This window comes from Stenella coeruleoalba, assembly GCF_951394435.1.
Source record: "Stenella coeruleoalba genome assembly, chromosome: 2".
Lineage (NCBI taxonomy): Eukaryota > Metazoa > Chordata > Mammalia > Artiodactyla > Delphinidae > Stenella > Stenella coeruleoalba.
Genome location: NC_137147.1, coordinates 141,657,577 through 141,680,509, shown reverse-complemented (window position 1 = coordinate 141,680,509; position 22,933 = coordinate 141,657,577). Strand labels below are relative to the sequence as shown.

Below are 22,933 nucleotides of genomic sequence, written 5' to 3'. Positions count from 1 at the left end.
TAGAAAAATGGTACAGATGAACTGGTTTGCACGGGAGAAATTGAGAGACAGATGTAGAGAACAAACGTATGGACACCAAGGTAGGAAAGCGGCTGGGAGTGGGATGAATTGGGAGATTGGGATTGCCATGAATACACTGATGTGTATAAAATGGATGACTAATAAGAACCTGCTGTATTAAAAAAAAAAAAGGGGGGGTCTTTCATATTAACCTGATATTTACCATCTATTTTGCTCTTTCTTCATTTCCAAAGACCCAGATTTCTTTGTGGTATAATTTTTCCTCAGCCTGAAGAACTTCCTTTAGCATATTTTATACAGCAGGTCTGCTAGTCATGAATTCTTTTCCTTTATCTGAAAATGTTTTTATTTCACCTTCACCCCCTAAAGAATATTTTCACTGGATATGGAATTCTGGGTTGACAGGCCTTTTCTTCAACAGGTTAAAAGTGTTGTTCCACTGTATTCTTCCCTCCACAGATTATGATGAAAACAAGTGGCCATTCAAATCCTTATTCCTCTGTAGGTAATGTGTCATTTTTGTTTAGTAGCATTCAAGATACTATTCTTTTTTTTTTCTAGCAGTTATTTTTTATTAGAAATGGATATCTTTGGTTATTAACAGTTTGCTTTTATGTATATATAGGTGTTGTTTTCTTTGAGTTTATCCTGTCTATAGTTTACTGAGTATCTGCAAATCTAAATCTTTTACTGAATTTGGGAAATTTTATCCATTATTTCTTCAAATATTTTTCCTACCATAATCTCTTTCTCCAATTCTTTTGGAATCCCAATTTTATGTTATACATTTTGATATTGTCCCACAAGTCTCTGAGGCTCTGTTCATTTTTATAAAGTCTCTCTCTGTTCTTCCAACAGCATAATTTCTGTTACTTAATCTTTAAGTTCAATGACTCTCCTTTGTCATCTCCATTCTGCTACTGAACCCATCCAATAAGTTTATTTCAGAGTGTATTTTTTATGATAAAATTTTTTGACAAATAATTTTTCTGGTTAAGAGTTCCTTTCTTTTCTTATTTGAAATGTGTTTTTTCTTTACTTCAGGGAATCTAGTTATAATAGCTGCTTTAAAGTTTCCATCTGATAATTCCAACATCTGGGTTATCTCAGGGTTGTCTTTCCCTTGAGAATTAGTCACATTTTCCTGGTTCAAGTAATTTTGGATTTTATTTTGGACACCATGAATGTTATGCTGTGTAGTCTGGGTACTTTTATAATCTCTTGGAGAATGTTGAGCTATTGTATTAGCAGGCAGTCAACTAAGTTATGTTCAGATTGTAATTTGTGTTTTGATTTTTGTAGGTGGTGATTTAATCCCCAGTTTAATTCTCTAAGCCTTGTCCATGCTGGTCTGCATCTATCCCATGTATGTGTAGCTCAAGGGTGAGGCTCAGACTTGTGTGGGCCACACACAGAATTAGGAATCCTTCTTTCACAGATTCCCCTCATACTCTCCAGCCCACAGAGGCTCCCTTCTCTGGTTCCTCTGTCCAGGAAATATGGGGATTCACTTGAAGTTTTAGCTGCCAGGGATGCCATGCCACACTGTGACTGGGACCTGCTCTTGGAGCAAAAATGTATGAGAAAGAAAATGGGAAAATTTCCCCACAATCTGATGCTTTTATTTTTCAGAATCTTAGATAGTTTTTTTTGTATTTTGTTTGGAGTTTTTAGTTGTAAATCAGTGGGAGGGACAGGCTTTAGTAGTCTTATGTTACCACAGTGGAACTAAAGCTCTCACCCAAATTTTTAAAGAGTATTTTTGCTGGGTACAGAAAAACAGGTTGGCAGTCATTTTCTTTCAGTACTCTAAAGATGTCTTTCCAGTGTCTTTTGACATCAAATTTTCTATTCAGAAGACAACTGTCAGCTTTCTTACTGCTGCTCTTTTGAAGGTAATAGCTCTCTCTTCTTTGGCTCCTTTTTGGATTTTCTCTTTGTATTTCATTTTCATCTATTTTAACATAAGATGTCTAAGTATAGGGTGTTTTTTTGGTTTTTTTGCATTTATTCTGCTTGACATTTGTAGATCTTCTAAATATGTGAGTGACATCTTTAATCACTTTTGGAAAATTCTTGGCAATTAGCTTTTTAAATGTTCCTTCTACCCCTTTTTTTCTTCTTCTTCTGGAACTAAATTACATCAATGTTAGGCATTTTCACTAAACCCCACATTTTTTCCTGTATTTTCCAATGTTTTTTCCCTGTCTGTATTTCAGTGTGATATTTTCTACTAACTTCCCAACTAGTTTACTAATCTTTCTTCTCCTGTTTTTTTTTTTTTTTTTTGTCTTTTAAATCTAACTACAGCTTTCTTAATTTCGCATCTTTTTCAGTTCTAGAATTTACACTGGTTCTTTTCAAAAGATAATTACCTGGTGAAATTTTGCATGTTTCTAGCTTTTTTTTCTCACCCTTTTCTCTATTTTCTTGGACATATTTTAATTACTTCAAAGTATCTTGCTAATTCAAATATTTAGATCACCTGAAGGTCTGTTTCCTCCATCTGTTTTTCTTTTGTTTTTAATTATGGTCCTTGTCTCTCAGTACAGCTTTCTTTTTTTTTTTTAATATTTATTTATTTGGCTGCACTGGTCTTAGTTGCAGCACTTGGGATCTTCGCTGCAGTGTGCGGGATCTTTAGTTGTGGTGTGTGGGATCTTTAGTTGCAGCATGCAGGCTCTTAGTTGAGGCACGCAGGATCTAGTTCCCTGACCAGGGATGGAACCCGGGCCCCCTGCACTGGGAGTGTGGAGTCTTAACCACTGGATCACCAAGGAGGTCCCTCAGTATAGCTATTTTTAATTCAGTAATAGAATATAAAAAATTATATATAAAAAACTGTAAGGACTCCAGTTGATGTTCTGGTCCTCTGGAAAGGACACACTTTTTCCTTGTTAGAGTAAAGGCTGATTAGTTTAATCTAATCACAGACTGAGCTGAGTCCAGCCTAGGTTGCAGTTTTGGTCAGGTTCAGTCTACCTCTGTTTTGCCAATGCTCCTAAGGCATGGCTCTGCAGGAATTTGAACTAAGGGCCTGGTGTGTACACCAAAGCTTCCCTGCCCTCACTTTCGCCAGCTCCCAGCAGCTTATGAACTAAGCTATTGTATTCCCAGCACCACGAAACTGCTGAGAACTCTTAATTATCAGAGACATTCTGCTTATGTTTTCAGACTAATGTTTCATGCAGTATCAGTATTTGGAAAATGTCCTGAAGGAAAAAAGTTGTGTATCTGAGAACCGTCCAGTCTCTATTTTTGTCTCTCCAGCTCTACAAGATCCCAAAAGTCCTGCTGGCACCCTCACCTCTCCACAGTCCTCTGATAAGGCAAAGCCTGGATTTGCAACCTCTTGCTCTGTGCTCAGAATAAGCAAATGCCCTCAAGGAAAAAGTAGCTATAAAACTTCAGCTCATCTCTGCAATTCTCCTCTCTCTAGAATCTTGCCCCTCTACTTTCTAGTTGTTTCAGCAGTTCTCTGATGACTTTAAACAAATACTTTCCATATTTCATCTAGCTTTTTGCTTTGGGAGGTATGCAGGTGTATCACAAGGTACTCCATCCTAACCAGAAAGAGAAATCCTATGCCTGGCTGGTAATTTTTGAAGGCAATAAATAATGAAGCTCAGTAAGCATTTTCACATGACTCTAATTTTTACTCCAGCTACAGATCACTTTCTTTCAAAACTGAACTAAAAATATAACCTTAGTTAGTGGATCCTTTCCTTTCGAAGTTATTGTTCAAGTCCAAATTCTGATACTTACAAACCTTACGCATCCCAAGAGTCCTTTCTGTAAAGCTGTATTTTAGGAGAATGGTAAAAACAGACATCTTTGCAAGTAAGATACTTTTGGTGGTGGAGGAGGGTAAAAGGAAAAGTAGAAAACACTAATAAACCTACCTTGGATGATGTGGTGTACATGGTGAATCTTGAATACCATTTGCTTGCTTTCTCTGCAACTCCTTTTCCAGCAGTGAACATACTGTTTCTTAGAACATCTAGTTTAGGTACTAGTAGTGTGTCTAAATTAAATGAAGGTGATGAATGGGTTAATGCATCTTGAGATTCTTCTCTAAATGGGCAAGTAGGTGAGAAGGCTGGAGAAGACCAGAGTCTATCCCTTGGTCTGTCTTCGCTTTTTGAGTAACTTTTAGATTTGGTAAGTCTCACTGGACCAGGAGAATTAGGAGGCAGGCTAGATCTTCTGCATGCCTTGACCAACGTTGGACTTTTCTTAGCGGTTACTTTATCATCACAGGCCCGTTGTAAATCAATGCTTGGTGTTCGACTTGTCAAAGGACTGCTCATGTTATTCATATACATCACAATTTCTTCAGCTAAATCCCGCCTAGCAGATGGTGTCGAAACGCTTTTGCTATCATCTTCCTCCTCTTCCTCCTCCTCTTTTTGCTGCTGTTCAGTCTCAGCAACCAAAAGAGAGAGGGGATCAAATCCTGTTGCAACATCAGTTTTTTCAAAAGGTTTTACTGAAAAGCTGCTATTCAAGCGTTGACTCCTCTTAGGATTTTGTGGAGCAATGTACCCCACTTTTGATCCATCTGTTTCATTGTCTAAGTCTTCTAAGTCAAAAATAACAGGAGAATCCACTTTATCTGCCAAACAATTAGAACCATCAAAAGGTGTATCATCATCACTAGATTCCTTCTCTATACTGTCTCTATTTGATCTTAAAGATGGCTTTCCAATATCAAGACTATTTGGTCTTGTGCTTTTTGAGATTACATTTGAAAGAATTTTTGCATCAGCTCCTAATTTTTCAACCATATCTCCAGGGTTTGCTTCCTGGTTAATTCTATTGAGCATAAGTCCCATTAGTACTCCTCCACTAAGATTTCGGTTTCTATTTCCCCAGGACATTTGCTGCTGCAAATTAGGCTCATTGTCACTTTTATGTCTTTTCCTGAAGCATCTACTGTGAATGTTTCCTGTTTCATTTGTATCCTCAAAAGATGATATTAAGAGCGGCTCAGACGAACTTTCTAAAAAACAAGAAAAGTGTTTTTAGCCACGAAAAAAGTAATATGCAAATATAAGTTGTCTGAAATATTTAAGATACTAGTAATAAAATGATAACAGCAAGCACTCGTCAAGTGCCTGCGATTTCACAGATGCTATACTAGGCACTTTACTCACATTATCTACCATAATCATTCCAATATCCTTATGGGTGGAGAAAAAACTGATAGATTACCTAGACCAAAGTTACCCAGTCCTTAAGCGAGAGAACTGGGATTCAAATCAAATATGAAGGGTATGATCTGAGATATAAGGATGCACTGCTTTTTAAAACTTGTAAGATTAATATTTACCCTTGGTATATTTAACAACAATAATAATGAATTTATGTCCATTTCACTGAACGGATTAAATAACAATGGTTATACAATTGTGGTTGTGCTAGACGACCTTAAGATTCTGAGTCTTCTGCCTATAAAAACAAAACCAAAAACACTAAACCAAACCAAATAAAAGGCAGCTATGTGAGCTTTATTCATAAATAAAAATTATTTTTAAAACTCCAAATCCTTATGACTATAGATGTGGCTAAATAATTTTACCTTTGCTTTACATATTGATTCACGTTTATAACAGTCAAATGTGAATGGCCACTTTCTATTCAGAAACACTGTTCACTGCTTTTTACCAAATTACTTAGGTACCTACGCTGAAAGCAGAAATCTAGATTTTTTGATCACTTTAATTGTCCTTATGTGGGAGTCTTCTAAAGCATTAGTCTAGGTATGGTATTGTCAACTACTCTTTTTTTTTTAAATAAATTTATTTATTTATTTATTTTTGTTTGCGTTGGGTCTTTGTTGCTGCGCGCGGGCTTTCTCTAGTTGCGGTGCGCGGGCTTCTCACTGCGGTGGCTTCTCTTGTTGCGGAGCACGGGCTCTAGGCATGTGGGCTTCAGTAGTTGTGGCGCACAGGCTTAGTTGATCTGCGGCATGTGGGATCTTCCCCGACCAGGGCTCGAACCGATGTCCCCTGCATTGGCAGGTGGATTCTTAACCACTGCACCATCAGGAAAGTCCTTCAACTACTCTTTTTACATGCTTTATCCAACAGAATTAGCTCTCTATAATGAGCCAATTCCTAAATATGTGCCTTTTCCCCTATCATATGATGTATTTGGGTAACAGGATAGGAGATAAAAGGGACTACTAGAGACCATAAAAGCCTACAAACTAATACTGTTTAATAAGCATACAGCATTAACAAGGAAAACAGTAGAGCAGAGAGGTAAAGTGTCTTCTTTTTTTCTGTATCAGCTTATGATTAAGTATATAAGAAACCAAGAACATACTTTCTTCTGATATTCTGGGAAACCTGCTTAACAGGTTATATATTATCAAAGACCTGGAGCAATCTTATAATCCAAAGATGTAACTCTAGGCCTGCATTTAAATAGATGTGTTCCTTTGCAAAGTAAGAACAATGCAATGGCCTATAGACAAATAAAGCTGGTTATCAAATTATACCAGGGGTTGGCAAACTACACTGCTGAGCCAAATCCAGCCTGTGGACTGTTTATATACAGTCTCTAATGGTTTTAACATTTTAAAAGAGCTGTAAAAATCACACACACAAAGAACAAGCAACAGAGACTTTATGTGGCCTGTAAGGCCTAAAATGTTTACACCTGGCCATTTACAGAATAGTCTGTCTGACTCTAAGTTTATATACCTGCTAAATTCCAGCAGACTAGGCTGGATGCTGCGCACCTCTAATAGAGAGGCTGCAAACTATTTAACTTCCTTGGGCCTGGTGGCTCTATGACGTAATTCTGGCAAGTGATAGTAAAGTGGTAGTTTTTGAGGGTTTCTGGGAAAACGTCTGCTTTCCTGGTAAAGGAGGTAGATGTTGCTGGCACTCCCCTTGCCCATTCTTTCTGCCTTGCACAGAGAGGTGGTGCCTGAAGTTGCCAGCAGCTGTATTATAATCATGGTTAGGTTCAGAGATCTGAGGTAAAGCCCCTGAACCAACATCTTGGGCAATTGTTTACTCTTGAATTTCGTGAGAAAAGAAGCCCTCAACTTGTTTAAGCCAGTGTTAAGTCATATTTTCTGAGCCTTAAAACTGAAAGAATTCTGAGCTAATTTACTAGCCCTTTTTTTAGACCTTTGAACATGCTATAATCCCTTCCTACTATACAGCCTTTACATATTGCTTCCCACTGCTTAGAATGCTCCCTTTCAATTTTTCCTTTGGAACCCCTATCCTCATTTGTTTTCTACTCACCCTTCAGATCTAAGCTCAGAAACCATATTATCAAGGAAGGCTTTCCTGACCAATGTCCCTCGAAACCCAGGACAGGTTACATATTTTCATGGCAACTTACAGCCCTTCTTTTTTTTTTTTTTCCCCCTAATTTATTTATTTTTGGCTGCATTGCGTCTTTGTTGCTGTGCGTGGGCTTTCTCTAGCTGTGGCAAGCGGGGGCTACTCTTCACTGCGGTGTGCGGGCTTCTTATTGCGGTGGTTTCTCTTGTTGCGGAGCACGGGCTCTAGGTGCACGGGCTTCAGTAAATATCACACACACAAAGAACAAGCAATAGAGACTGTATGTGGCTTGTAAGGCCTAAAATGTTTACTACCTGGCCATTTACAGAATAGTCTGTCTGACTCTAAGTTTATATACCTGCTAAATTCCACCAGACTAGGCTGGATGCTGTGCATCTCTAACAGAGAGGCTGCAAACTATTTAACTTCCCTGGGCCTGGTGGCTCTATGACATAATTCCGGCAAGTGATAGTAAAGTGGTAGTTTTTGAGGGTTTCTGGGAAAACAAGCCAATTTTCTAAGGCATATAATAGGTTTCCTAGGTATGAACTAGAGTTGTTAGTTTATCCTTAAGATTTTTGACTCCTTTACCAGGAAAGTAGATGTTTTCCCAGAAACCCTCAAAAACTACCACTTTACTATCACTTGCCAGAATTATGTCATAGAGCCACCAGGGCACGTGGGCTCAGTAGTTGTGGTTTCCGGGCTCTAGAGAGCAGGCTCAGTAGTTGTGGCACACGGGCTTAGCTGGTCTGCGGCATGTGGGATCTTCCCGGACCAGGGCTCGAACCCGTGTCCCCTGCATTGGCAGGCGGATTCTTAACCACTGCGCCACCAGGGAAGCCCTTACAGCCCTTCTTGCCAGTATTTAATATCAGGGTGTTTTTATATTTACTTGATTATTTGATTAATGTTTTCCCAGCCCTCCCATGTACTTCTCTTTGGAGGCAGGGACCATGTTTATTTTTGTTCTTTACTATATCCTCAGTAGCACCTGGCATATGGTAGCAGGTATAGTAGGAGCTCAAAAAATAATCGCTGAATGAATATTGTCTGCTGGGAAACAACTGCAGCCAAGAGACCAACCCAGAATATAACATAGTATAATATATTATAATATGCCATGTTACAGCTAAATGTGGTAGCTAAAGGGAAAAAGTTAAAGCACACTAAAAGCAGAATTAGGCTTAAAAAAACATTTCAGAGTATGTTTTCATATTTCAGAGCATGCTTGATTTCAGAGTAAATTGTCTTGTGATTGAATTCTCAGTAATTCAATATAAATTAATCAAAATGTTAAAATTCCCAAGATAACCATGAAGTAACCATAGGATGATGATTTTATTTCAATTACCAACCAAACATTAAAACATTTCTTTGGTTATTCCACTCCCACATCTTTTAGAAGCTGTCATTTATTTATATAATGATATAAATAAAATATACATATACTGTACTGCAACACATGAAGAAACTTGAAAGGTGTTTTGAATTCTAGCAAGTACTAGTATGTAAGAAAAAAGTTACAGAAATGTAAGTATTCCTATAAATCCCACATATAGTCTTTGGTAGTAGTGATAAACCCAGAGTACTTAACAGATGGGAAAGTTTTCAAGTCAAAAATCTAGAGCAGGGGTCGTCATGGGCCAGAAAGTAAATATTTTAGGCTCTGCAGGCCATACAGTCTCTGTGGCAACTCCACAGCTCTGCCAACGTAGTGCCAAAGCAGCCATAGACAATATGTAAGTGAATGAGCTGGGTGTGTGACAATCAACCTTTGTTTATCAACACTGAACTTTCATATAATTTTCAGGTGTCACAAAATATTTTTCTTCTTTTGATTTCTTACCATTTAAAAATGTAAAAAACCATCCTTAGCTTGTGGGTCTGTACAAAAACCAGGCTGCAGGCCTGGTTTGGCCCATGGGCCACAGTTTGCCTACCCCTGAGTTAGAGGCATATCTAACTATGCTGCAGAAAAACAAACATCATTGCAGCAGCAGGGCCTTTATAGAGATATTTCAGCTTTGACAGCACAAGTCCTTCAGTGTTTGTTTAGATTACAATGATGCAGAACTGAGCTAATACAAAAAATAAAATAATGTAATTATGAAATCAGACTATTAACACTAGAAACTCTGAATCTTATGTCTGTTTATTGCCCCCCAAAACAGTCTGATGAAAAACTTGTGAGACAAGGTATTATCCCAGGTCCTAAAATGACTTTTCCATTAAGTAGCTGAGAAGTTATGGGACCTGCCAATAGTCCGACTATGCCTGAGTTTTCTCATCTTTGAAAGAGTGCTAATACCCCCTCTCACTAATATAAGCACTGCTGTAATAATACATGAAAAATAATATATAGAAAGTGCTTTGAAAAGAAAAAATATTAGGTATTGTTATTTAAACTACCTGAAGGACTATCCTTTCGCCTCTGAAAAAAACAGGAACAACACGAAGACTAAGGAACTCTATGCTTCATTTAAAAATTGGCGAGGTGTCTGGTACCCTCAGATTGATCATCTCACTTGCTCCCCACTTCCCCCTTCCCAAAACTCCCCACAGTCCAAACTCAAAAGGCAGCTTGTAGGTATGTCCCTTTACTTTGTTACAATAAAAGCTTGAACAAACTATATTATAAAATACAGAATTTAAGCTTCTAAACTATACCATGAGAGGCTGCGAAAGTATACCAAAAAACCAAAACCAAAACAAAAACCAAAACAAAAAAACGAAAAATGAAAAAATCCCTTGAGAATTAAGACTTAAAAAAAAATATTCACTAGAAATACAGATACAAGTTATTCTGCACATAACAGACGAATACCATTCAACTTACCTGTGCTTTCTCCTGATGTTTTATCAGCACTGTTATTTGCAGCACTGAGGCGAACTATACTGGAAGAACTTTGATAATTGAGCTTAGGAAGACAATCAGCACTTCCCTTTGCACTCTCGCTCTCTGACACTGTAAAGATTAAAATGCAACTGTTAAGATGAAATCTATATACATCAGAGGAGCCATAAAGAGAAGTAGCTTTTAGTTCTAAATACTTCTCCCGGAAAATACGTGATGAGAAAATACTGAACACCTCTATATCTATATTTGTCAATCACGAATAACTGATACCATTCATTCAAGTCCTCAAGGTGTGTATCAAACAACTAAGTACTGGTCACACATGAGGTCCATGCATACATTTTATATTTCTTCTTTGGTTGTGAAACACTGCTTTTGACGGGGGGAGGTAAGCAGGAAAAATATAAGTCACAGACCATTAATAAAAGCATTAAATAAAAATACTGTTAAGCCCCAGAATAGAGCCACTGTTTGAAGAAATATATATTTCTACTACAAGAATAGTATTTGATCGGAGGGTGTTTTGCCACTAAGACTACAAACTTCACACATGAAGTACTTGTACATTGGAATATTAGGTGGTGTAGAGAGCTTTTATAATGGGAGGAAATAGGAGTAACAATGGGAAAATGAAACATAAAATTAGTACTTTTATACTTAAAGTCACTCGACTTTTCTATTAATGTAAGCTCACAGTTTTATACAATATCAACTTAGTACCTACAGGAACTAGAATCACTCCCTTTCTTATCTTCTTCTTCTTGAATGTCCTCAGTAGATGTATCCCCTCTTCTAACTTCATCCTTAGACAGTGAATTATATCCAAGGTCAGACTGGCCACCTGGAAAAAGAAAAAGACAAAAAACCCTATGCTGTTTATCATCAACTTCTTTAGTAGTAAGAAGAAATGGAATTAGAAGCAACACATTGGTGTTTAGATTTACTCATAGAAATTTTTCTGGATAACTTCCAGTTGAAAGCATTATTTTGTTAGTTCCTCCCCATCTCTATTAACGTAAGAAAGGGATGATCACAAAATAATTTATTTTTAGTTTCACAATGTAGTCAACAGTAATTACGTATGTTCACACTACTATCTGGGCTCCAAAAGACACAGACAAACCACACATTCTTTATACAAGTCCATGACCTTTCTAGGTGAAGGTCTGAGATCCAGCTAAGCAACGGAGAAGAAAAATCTGCAGGGAACTCCTAACAAAACACTCACACACAGATCACTGGAGCCAAATGTCTAAATCATCTGACCAAAAAAATGGGTTTATTTAAACTTATTGATAGGTAGTTATTCTGAAAATTCAACTGAATAATTACTGAATTGCACATGAGTACAAATACATGGGAATGAGAAAAAAAACTAGTGTTAAAGCTATTAAGAAAAGCAAACTCTGCATCAATATAAGAAAACTTCTAATACACTGTTCTGTTAAAGAGGCTCTCTGTAATTTTCAGCAAATTGTTTTCACTAGATTAGCATCAAAACATAAGGTTTTGAATTCTAGTACTCTACCTTAGGAGACATGATTTTAAGTAAACCACTTAACCTTTTTGTTTGAATCTCAAGTTCCCAGATTTATAACATAAAAGGTTGTTATGATTATATGAGTATATGACTGCATTAAAAATGGTTTTATAAACTTGCAAAGAACTATCTAAAGAAATTGTATTAAGTATCATTAGGTATTTACTTTAATATCTTTGTTATAATTTTGAGTTTGGTATTTTTTCTGATCAGTTTCATCTCTATTTCCAAAGAAACTATAAATTATAAAACGTGAAGATAATCTTGATAAAATTCATGCTTTTATTATAAGGTCTGCACTGCTTTAAGATGGCCTTTTTAAAATTTTTTTATTTTTTTGCGGTATGTGGGCCTCTCACTCCTGTGGCCTCTCCTGTTGCGGAGCACAGGCTCCGGACGCGCAGGCTCAGCGGCCATGGCTCATGGGCCCAGCCGCTCCGCGGCATGTGGGATCTTCCCAGACCGGGGCACGAACCCGTGTCCCCCGCATCGGCAGGCGGATTCTTAACCACTAGCGCCACCAGGGAAGCCCCCTAAGATGGCCTTTTTAAAGGCCACAGTTAAAAACAAAAGATGGATTTCTTCATTTTTAAGAGATAATGCCTAAGGATGACTACTACAACTCTGTGATTAAATTCACAATTGCATGAACAAGAAACAAAACCAGGGCTTCCCTGGTGGCGCAGTGGTTGAGAGTCCGCCTGCCGATGCAGGGAACAAGGGTTCGTGCCCCAGTCTGGGAAGATCCCACATGCCGTGAAGCGGCTGGGCCCGTGAGCCATGGCCACTGAGCCTGCGCGTCCGGAGCCTGTGCTCCACAACGGGAGAGGCCATAACAGTGAGAGGCCCGCGTACCATGAAAAAAAAAAAAAAAGAAACAAAACCAGTCAAGGAAGAACAACATATCAAAGCACATAGCTTATATTTATTACTCTTAAAAGTATGCATAAAAGGAGACAGACCAACAATGTTAAAATTTGAAGATAGAAGCCTCCATATTTTATTATTAATGCTTAGATTTTTAAAGTTTCTGTCCATTAATAGGTAGCTCTTACACTGTATTCACAAGTCATGTCTAATTTTTATAATGTAATAATGAAATGGACAGAATTATTTAAATAATTTAGGTGTGTCAGTTTTAATAATAAAGTTTATGTACAAATCTTATATTTTAATGAAATTAAGTCATCTTTAGTGCTAGAATGTTACAAGTTTTATATATATTTAAAATTTTTCATTATAGCTTTTAATTTTAATATAGTTGAAGACTCGCAAGAAGTTGCAAAAATAATACAGTACAGAAAGTTCCTGTGTACTCTTTATCCAGCTTCCCTGAATAATATCTTACATGAAACATGGGACACTGTTAAATCTTGGAAATTGATGTTGATATGGTACTATTAACTCAGATCAGGGATCTAAGTTTCTTTTTTTAAAATCCTAACAACATTAAAAGAACTATAATAACATGTTCATAATACAAAGAAGAACTTACCCTAAGAAAATGATATGATAAAGAGACCTGTGTACTATCCAGAGTTAATTGGATTATCATGGACTAAACACTCGAATACTTTCTTAAACTTTCATTTCTATTCAAATAGAGAATGAATAAAATTGCATAGTTATAAAATACAATGTCATATGCCTACCACATAAAATTAAAAAGTGACAGTTACATATATCACTGAAAATTAAAATCTAAAAAAGACAGGCTAGCAAACCTAGTTTTTAAAATGTATTGTAATAAATGTATACATAAGCACACACAAACCTGTACTAGATCTATCATCAGAAGCATACATTTTGATTAAACCCGTATTAAAAGGTGCCTGCTCCACAGTGTGTGTCCCATGACCACTATCCATGCTGCCATGACTAACAGCATCCAGGTCACTGCCATCTGCTTAAGAACACAATTTGACAGCATTTTACTACTCACGGAGATACCAAAAATACATATTAGCTTGCTGCTCAAGTTAATAATCTACTAATACTGAACATGACAAGCGTCACATAATTAGCAAAATACAACTATAACAAAGAAACCTATTGTGAATTATTAATGAATACTAAAACAAGACCACCAAAGGTAGAAAATTTAACAGTTGCAACAAAATAAGTAAAATTTGGTGTTTTTTTAAGTGGGAAGAACACTCTAATATTAGAATTTGCTTAATGGCAATAAAAACTAGAAAACATTCAATATTTTGAAACTAATTAAAATTTCTAAAAAGTGGAAATTGTAACTAGTCAATTAATTTTAAAGAAAAAGTACAACATATACATCCCTTAAAAACTTCTAATTACCTGAGAGAGTTGTTTGTGATAAATGTGCGTGTTTCTTTAAAGCTCTTTTGAACTGTGCTACTCCTAAAACAACGTTCCTCACTTTTGTCCAAAGAAAATAGCCACTACGACTCCTTGAAGGCCAGGTACTTTCCAAAACAGCCTATTCATTTGACAAAATAAAATAATTAGTAAAATAATTTTTATAAATGAACACCCACTGGCTTTAGAGTTAATCTAAAGAATAAGTAGATTGTATAATCCAAAATATCAATAGAACAAAAAAAATCTTACTTCCAATTTACAAAATATATTTTAGATACTCTAAAATAAATACCAAATAATCCCTGCATCATTTATTTCTGCCATTAAACTAAGGTTGTGAAATCACAAAAGTTATACTCTTTCTCCATTAAGTCAAAATAATTACCTTATTATAATAACCATACGTTATGGCATTGGGGTCAATACCAGCTTTCTGCATTTCAAACAGCACTCGAACTGCAAGCACTGGCTGATCATACTGTCCACAGAGCTGCATAAGAATGCGGTAGCACACCTGGAACACAGTAATTTCGAAAGTGTACAGAATCAAAATATCTATGTACATAAATCTGGAATAAAATAATGCATTTTAAAGGATAATTGTTACCTCATCAGGTGGATCCATCTTCTTTGACTGCATTTTTTTAAGCACATCATAGGCTGTTTTCAGAGCCCTGACTTTTGAATGACATACTTTCACATAAGCTGGGAGACAAATAAACCACAGCCCGTAACAGTGACGCAGTAGACACCTAGACCACATCTGAGGAATGGAAGAGTACCTCTTGGCAATTTTATGGGCTGATTTAATTTCCTAGAAAAAATGCAAGGATCTTATTAATAAATTTGCACACTTAAGCATCCTTATCTTTAACTGAAGGCTGAGCAAGTACAACTCACATGCTTTTATAATGTTTCCCTAACAAAATCTGTCTACAATTAATATATATTCAAGTCTCTGCTTTAATCTGTATTATACAATATGTAAAATAATGTTCTAGAACAAGAGAACTGGTTAATTTTTTGAAGTCAGATTACTCTAAATTTTCTTCAGAATGCTTCAGGGAGCATAAATGATCTGCTAATAATTATATATGGGGTACTAAAGTATATTAAGGGAGGAAGAGTGTCAAATTTATTTTTGTTCTAATACTTGATTACATGAAGAATACAAAATCATCAAAGCACCTGTTTTGTTCTTCTGAACATGGGAGAAGGGCTACTAGGACTACTTGATTTTGAAGGCAATTTGCTCTTTCGGGTTTGTAGAAATCCTTCAGGTCTCTCAAATAAATTGTTCCTAAGAACTGGAAATCCATTATAGCTGTTTTTGAAAAGAAAAAAAAAAATCTCAAGCACACATAGATGATCATACTGGTTACAAGCTAAAAAAAAATTATGACCAATAACTTATTTTAACTTATTAACTTATTTTAACTATCTTTCTCCATCAGACTATGATAATCAACAAATATTCACGCTAATGTTGCTTTTCTTACTATAATAATAAAAATGTAATAGCCAAATACAGATTCAAGTATGTATTTTAGAGGGAAAAAAGTGAAATACATTTAAATTTTGCTGAACTTGACACCAAACTCCAAAGTAACTCAAAAAAACTTTGTTAGTATTTGTGTAAATAAATAGCAAACATATCAGATAATACGGGTAAAAGGCCCACCAAATCAATACTCTTTCACACAGGACAGTTATTAATATCATTGTTTGGATTAACATATTACTGTAGAACCTTCCTCTTAAAAAATGCAAATAACATAAGTCAACCAGGACAACCTATTACATTATCATGAATGGATTTAACTGGTTAGGTAAGCTGATTCAGGGCCTCATTTATGAGAAAGAAAATTGAAGAGGTTGGAGAAGAGGAACAAAGATTAGAATAGGCAACTCTATGAGGAGGTGGGCCTAATTTGGGTGCTAGAGCAGAGTGTTTGGGGCATTTAAAAGGTAGCAGCAGCTGGGAAAAAGACATGCTAAAACGACAGAAGAAGCCCCTGAGGAGAAAACTTATCCTACTTTAGAATATTCTTAAAGGCATATAAATAGTTTTAATTAACTAAGAAGAAAACTAACTATAATAAAAGATAAACTATATCTATTATACATTATTATAGGAAAATCCAGTAGAATAAGAAAATATTAGTCATGACTGAATGTTAAGTAGGAATAAAATAGCAATGAAGTTCAGGAAAACTATGTCGCCTAAGAAAATTCACTGTATGTACATGGTGTGATAATAAGACCATTCTGTGTATCTTATGGAAACTTATTGTCTTATCATTTTATACAGACAATGCAAGTATATGAGTTACCTCCTACTAACAGGATCCACTGTGGCCATTAAAGACACTTAAGGATTTTCCAATGATGGGTATGATTACACCAAAATTATATTAGTAGTCTCAAGGAAAAAAAAATGACTTAGATTCTTTAAAAAAATGGGAACTTTTTAAGCTAAGTAATTTTCTTATTAAAGGACTAAATCTAAAGGTAAATTTTAAATTAAAAAGTTAAAACCAAACCACAAAAAGAAAAACAAACTATATTAGTGAAATATACCAAAAGAAGTCTTAGAAGTGTATAATGTACGAAAGAGATAAAAGAAATGAGATCTTGTTTAGAAAGAAAAAGAAGAAAGAGAAATTATGAGAAATATTTTAAATGTCTTTGAGAAAAGGCAGACTTCTAAAAATTGACATGAGCAATATATAAAAATTAAGGGTAGGAATCAGGTGGCTTATGAAGTAATCAACATTCACAAACATCTGTTACACTACTTTTTCATCTGTAAAAAGAAGAATTCAATCCAAGTTATAAATAAGGATGTCCTGAAAAATCCCTTTTCAATGAAAATAACAAACTGTGACTTAATGAATAATAGATGTGAAATGGTTTTAGAATCTTTAAATAAGAAATTATTGGAGAATTTTAAAAATCTAAAAGGAAATGCCATTTTAATGGTATACTAGAAACTAGCTCTAGTTATAACAAATGTTATATATATGTGTGTATGTATATAAATACATATCTAGATATATAGATGTATAATAAATCTACCTCTATCATAACCCTATCACTGTGCTCAGAGTTTTTCTCTTTCCCACTAGACTTGAAAACGAGACCAGTGGATCATTCAAGTCTATACCAAGCACTTAGCACAGTACCTGAGCCAATTTCCTAAATTAACAATGACCAATCCCAATAGTTCTGAATTTTCTTGACTTTATAAAACTCATGGAAAAATTAAAAGCCTAAAAAAATCACATCATCCAAATCAAGGCCACAGATATCGACTCTAAATTAGATTTAATCCTTTTTTAAAAAATTGAAGTATAGTTGATAATCCTTTTGTAAACCAAGGTTACATTAACCAGCCTGTGTTGGGGGAGGGGATGAAAGTGAGGAAACCAGCCTTAGGGAGAAACAAAAATAAAAATTCTGTAATAAAAGTGCTGCATTTTGGTGGGGTGGGCCCTAACTTCTTAATCAACATTTATGAGAATATATACTTATGCAGATATAGAGAGCTTCTTAAGTCTATAGAATGCAAAATTATATATTTTTTCTTTTTATACCTCAAAACTTAGTAATGGATGTGGGATAAGCTTGCTTACCACCTAAAAATTAGGGATCTGTAAAGTTTGGATTTTTGAAAATACCACAGTCCTTAGAAAGCTACGTCACAGATGATGGATTGCTTCTCTCTTTCAATCTCAAACATTCTGCCTCTTGAATACCTGTACTGTAAAGGGGGTTCTTCACCATTGGGTAGATGGGGAATCTCAGGTGGTGTTACAAAAACAGTATGTTCACTTTTGAAAGATTCATCCAGTTCTATAAGTCGCACTTCACCACTCTTGTCCATATCCACCTGAAGGAGTTTAAAAAACATACATTAAAAAAATACATTCGCCAGACAAGTGTTTGTCTATAGGGGAATGGTTAAATAAAACATTTACACAACTGGATACTAAGGAACTATTTTTTTTAAAAAAAAGAATGAGCAAGTCCTCTACGTAGCACTATATAAAGCTCTCCAGGATAATTAAGTGAAAATAATAAGATTCAGGACATTGTATACTATCTTTTAAGTTAGAAAGAGGGAAAATTTTTTTTAATTAAAAAAAAGAAAGAGGGAGCAATAAGAACACATATTCATTTTTTGCTTGTAGTCACATAAAGAATACTTTAAAAAAAAAAAAAAAAAAAGAGGGACTTCCCTGGCGTCCAGTGGTTACGACGCTGCGCTTCCACTGCAGGAGGTGCAGGTTCGATCCCTGGTCGGGAACTAAAATCCTGCATGCCATGCAGCAGCGCAGCCAAAAATAGGGGAAAAAAAAAAGTAATTATCTATTTGGCTAAGAGGAGATGAAGGGAGTGGACAAGAATGGGACAGGACCAGATTTCCCAATATATACCTTTTAATGTTATTTTTGCATTTTGAATAATGAAAATTTATTCAAGAAATACTATTTAAAAATATTATTATATTAACATATAATAATATTAAAACGTACGTGTGTGTGTGTTGAGAATACTGGGTTCTGTCTTTGATTTCTACTAAATATAACGAATTTCCCTAAGTTCTTCCAGCATATGTAGAAGCACATTTGAATTAAATTCTAGTCACATCAATATTTAAAGCATTTTAGTAGTACTATTTCCCCTAGATACTCTATGGTAAGGTAATAAGTCATAAAAAATAAAAACTTCATAGAATCTAAACTTCCCAAAAGGCACTCATAAACTAAAGAGCACGACATTGACATTAATTTAAACCAGATGTCAAACACAAAATGACAGATGACAAAATATAACCCACAGAACTTTTCCAGGTTAGACAGAATTAATGTCACATACCAGCCCGAAATAAATGGGAAAACAAGAATTATTAATAAGTTAAATCTTAAGATAAGGATTTAGGGCAGAGTATACCAAAAAAGGACAGGGATAGCTTTAAAGTTTTTCTAACTTTTAAGAAGAGCTGACACATTCAGAATCTTCTTATATAAATTGTTGTTTATAATTTCACAGCATTACATGCTGTAATCTCTAGTATTAAAGAATGTTTTTAATGGTGTATCCAGACATTTTAGACAACAATTAAGGCATGTTTCAGAATTATAATTAATGACAGGAGAAAATGTTCACAAAATAATGAAAAAATCAGACTACTAAATAATATAAATGTGTGTGTGTATACACACACACACACAGAGTGTGATTCTAATTTTTTTAAGAGTGTGCCTATATCTGTTATATAGATATATTTCTGAGTGTGCACACTGTCTCTCATACACACAGATGCACATACACATCTGTTATCAAAATGTTACCTATGGGTGATGGTATTACTGGCAATTCATTTTCTTTATATTGTTATTTGCTTTCCAATTAAAAATAATGAATATTATTTTTATTTTCTTTTTAAAAATTACAAAAGTAATAAATGCTCAGAATAAAAATTTAAACAAGGCAGACTATATTGCTTTTAGAATAAGCACTTATTTCAATTCTGTTGAAGGATATCTGAAAGTTAATCAGTATAAAAGAAGGTGCCTTTCTTTTTAGCCTGTCAAAAAGACTTTTTATATGGTAAAACTAGCAATGATACAACAAATATAGTAAGTTGGATAGTCACAAACCCTGCTGGTACTCCAAACTGGTACAGTCTTTTTTAGAAAGCAAGATGTGTTTGAACCTTATTCTTTCTTAGAATAAGTTCTAAGAAAATAACCTAACATGAAAAAAAGCTATCAGTATGAAAGATGGTTTTTTTGCAGGACTGCAATAGCAATAAATTGGAAATCATCTGCATGTCAAAAAATAGGTAAATGAATAAAGGATGATACACAGATGAAATATACAATCATTCAAAATGAAAAGAGTGAAGGTTATGCAGACTCCTGGTTGAACAAGACAAATTAAATACAACAATTTACCTTCAATCCTTCCTAAAATCTCACCAAAATGAGAGTAAGGAGATTAAAAAACAACAACGACAAAATGAACTGGAGAGAAGACAACAGCAGAGCTGAGTTCAAAACATTTCAGAAGCTGCAAAGTAGATTGATGAGACCTGTCAAAGCTGAAAGCCACATATCTGGCACTGGTGAGGGGATAGAGGAGAGCACCCAAATAGTCAGCCATTTTGCTCTACGGAGCACCAGAAAGGTCAGGAATGAAAACCATGATGCCCCTGAAGATGGGAGGGCAAGTGGGGTTGAATTGGGAGAATTAGTTAAATCCTGCATTTAAGAACTCCTAGACCCCTTGCCCAACCCAGTATAGTTAGGCCACTACCTCTCCCCAACATGGCATAAGACTAGGTTGGGTCTTTCTGAGTGAAGAACCAGAGGGACTTTAGACTTGAGGACACCAGGCAGAGCTGAGGAAGATGAAGAAGGTTAATAAAAACAGGTGAAGTGAGTAAAAGCCTACATGTTAGAACAAGTGGAAAATCTTAGTTACCTTCCCCACTCAGCTCTGAGAATACTTGCAGTCAGGCTTATGCACTCCAGGCTTGAGACTGGAGATACCTCCTGGGGAAACTACGTAGCCTAAAAGAAAAGAACTACAGACACTGATCAAATAGGGACTCTAATGAAATAGTTGAGTTCCTTTATGATCATCAGTCTCATATCTAAGAAAGCTCCAAGCCCCACCCTCCCAGAAAGAGCTCTAATGAGTTCTCTGTGCCTCACACTTGACAACGAATACCAACCAAAGATCACACAAAAAACCAATAACTTGAAAAAGAATAAAGTAAACAAATATTAAAAGGTATTTAGAAGAAGCAGAGACAATGCAAGGGGGAAAAAAAACCTTCAAAATAACTGAAATGAATAAGCCTACACCCATGAAACAAGAAGATGCTATAAGAAAGGAGCATTCAGGGACTTCCCCTGGTTAAGTGGTTAAGACTCTGTGCTCCCAATGCAGGGGGCCTGGGTTCAATCCCTTGTCAGGGAACTAGATCCCACATTCATGCCACAACTAAGGAGCCTGACTGCCACAACTAAGGAGCCCGCCTGCCACAACTAAGGAGCCCACCTGCCACAACTAAGACCTGGTGCAACCAAATAAATAAAATAAAAATTTACAAAGAAAAAAAAGAATTAGAAAGGAACATTCAGAGAATGAAAAGGAGCTATGGAAATTACAAAAATGATAGCAGAGGTAAAAAGTGTACTATAATTGTTGAAAGATAAAATTGAAAAATCTCCCAGAAAGTGGAGATGAATGACAGAGAGGCAGAAAATGGGATGGGGAAAAAAAAAAAGAAAAAAAGAAAATTAAGCAGATCAGGCCAGGAGGGCCAATATACAAATATGTATTTCAGAACAAGAGAACAGAGAAAGTGGAGGAAAGAAAAAGAAAGAAAAAAATTAAAGAAAATTCCCCACAATTTGAAGGCCATGAGACCATAGATTAAAAGGGCCTACAAGTGTCCAACTCAGGTAAGAAAAGAAGGCTGACACCAGGCATATCCTTGTGATTTCAGAATATCAGGGATCTTAAATGCTTCCAGACAGAGAAAGAGATTAGGCACAGAAGATTAGAAATCAAGATACTGTTAGACTAGATGTTATTCTCAACAATGACAAGCCAGAAGACAATGCAGTGATGACTTGATTTTACATCCGACCAAATTAGCATTCAAGTATTAAGGCAGAATAATGAAATTTGCAAACAGGCAGGGCATCAAAAAATGTATCTCCCATGTACTCTTTCTCACTAAACTACTGAAAGCTGTGATTCACCATAACAAGGAAATAAACCAAGAAAGAAGTTATTGAAGCCAGAAAGCAGGGGATACAAATCCGGAGAGAGGTCAGTATAATTCCAAGATGATGGTGAAGGAAAATCCCAGAATGACAGACTAGAAAGCAGTCAGTTCAGACTGGAACACAAAGATGGAAAGCTCCAGCAAGAACTTAAAAACAAACAAACAAACAAAAAACAAATGGATAGATTACTTAATATTAGAAAAATGGAGAGATTTTAGATTTTTTACCTTCATAGAGGAGTTTGGAGATGAATTAATAATACACACAAAACAAGAAATATAGCAATTATTAACTTCAGGGAAAACAAAAGTCCATACATAAAAGGAAATTTAACTACAATATATATATGGCCTACCTGTGATTATATACAGTGATAAAAATATTAACATTGAACAACCATCTGAACAGCTACATTGGGAGAATTTTGGTGACAGTGGTAAATATGACATTAATAGATAATATATAAAACAATAAGCAGCAATAACAACACATTATTTGGAAATCTTAAGGAAAATGACTGATGAAATGGCTGAAAGAGAAGGTGCTTACTTTTGGGAACAGAAACTAGGGGTGGGAAACAGAACTACCATATGACCCAGCAATCCCACTCCTGGGCATATACCTGGAGAAAACCATAATTCAAAAAGATACATACACTCCAATGTTCACTGCAGCACTATTTACAATAGCCAGGACATGGAAGCAACCTAAATGTCCATCAACAGAGGAATGGATAAAGAAGATGTGGTACATAGATACAATGGAGTATCACTCAGCCATAAAAAAAGAACAAAATAATTCCATTTGCAGCAACATGGATGGACCTAGAGATTGTCATTCTGAGTGAAGTAAGTCAGACTGAGGAAGACAAATATCCTATGATATCGCTTATATGTGGAATCATAAAAAAGGGTACAAATGAATTTATTTACAAAACGTAAGTAGAGGCACGGATATAGAAAAAGAACTTATGGTTACCATGGGATAAGGGGGGGAGGGATAAATTGGGAGATTGCAACTGACATATACACACTACTATATATAAAATAGATAACTAACA

General features: G+C 35.6%; 1 protein-coding gene across 9 annotated transcripts in view; it reads right to left on the bottom strand.

The window, feature by feature from the left end:
- DENND4A (DENN domain containing 4A) overlaps positions 1-22,933 on the bottom strand; it is a 131,367-nt gene that overhangs the window by 24,706 nt on the left and 83,728 nt on the right. For 5 of the 9 annotated variants that reach the window (XM_079914334.1, XM_079914339.1, XM_079914336.1 and 2 more), the window contains 9 exons: positions 17,821-17,954; positions 15,251-15,386; positions 14,670-14,876; positions 14,448-14,576; positions 14,039-14,180; positions 13,503-13,634; positions 10,913-11,029; positions 10,168-10,296; positions 3,924-5,023 (listed from right to left, as the gene is read on the bottom strand). In XM_079914334.1, coding sequence (XP_079770460.1) covers positions 3,924-5,023; positions 10,168-10,296; positions 10,913-11,029; positions 13,503-13,634; positions 14,039-14,180; positions 14,448-14,576; positions 14,670-14,876; positions 15,251-15,386; positions 17,821-17,954 — 2,226 coding nt within the window. The remainder of the gene's footprint in view (positions 1-3,923; positions 5,024-10,167; positions 10,297-10,912; positions 11,030-13,502; positions 13,635-14,038; positions 14,181-14,447; positions 14,577-14,669; positions 14,877-15,250; positions 15,387-17,820; positions 17,955-22,933) is intronic. The other 4 variants (XM_079914338.1, XM_079914340.1, XM_079914341.1 and 1 more) reach the window with 2 other exon arrangements.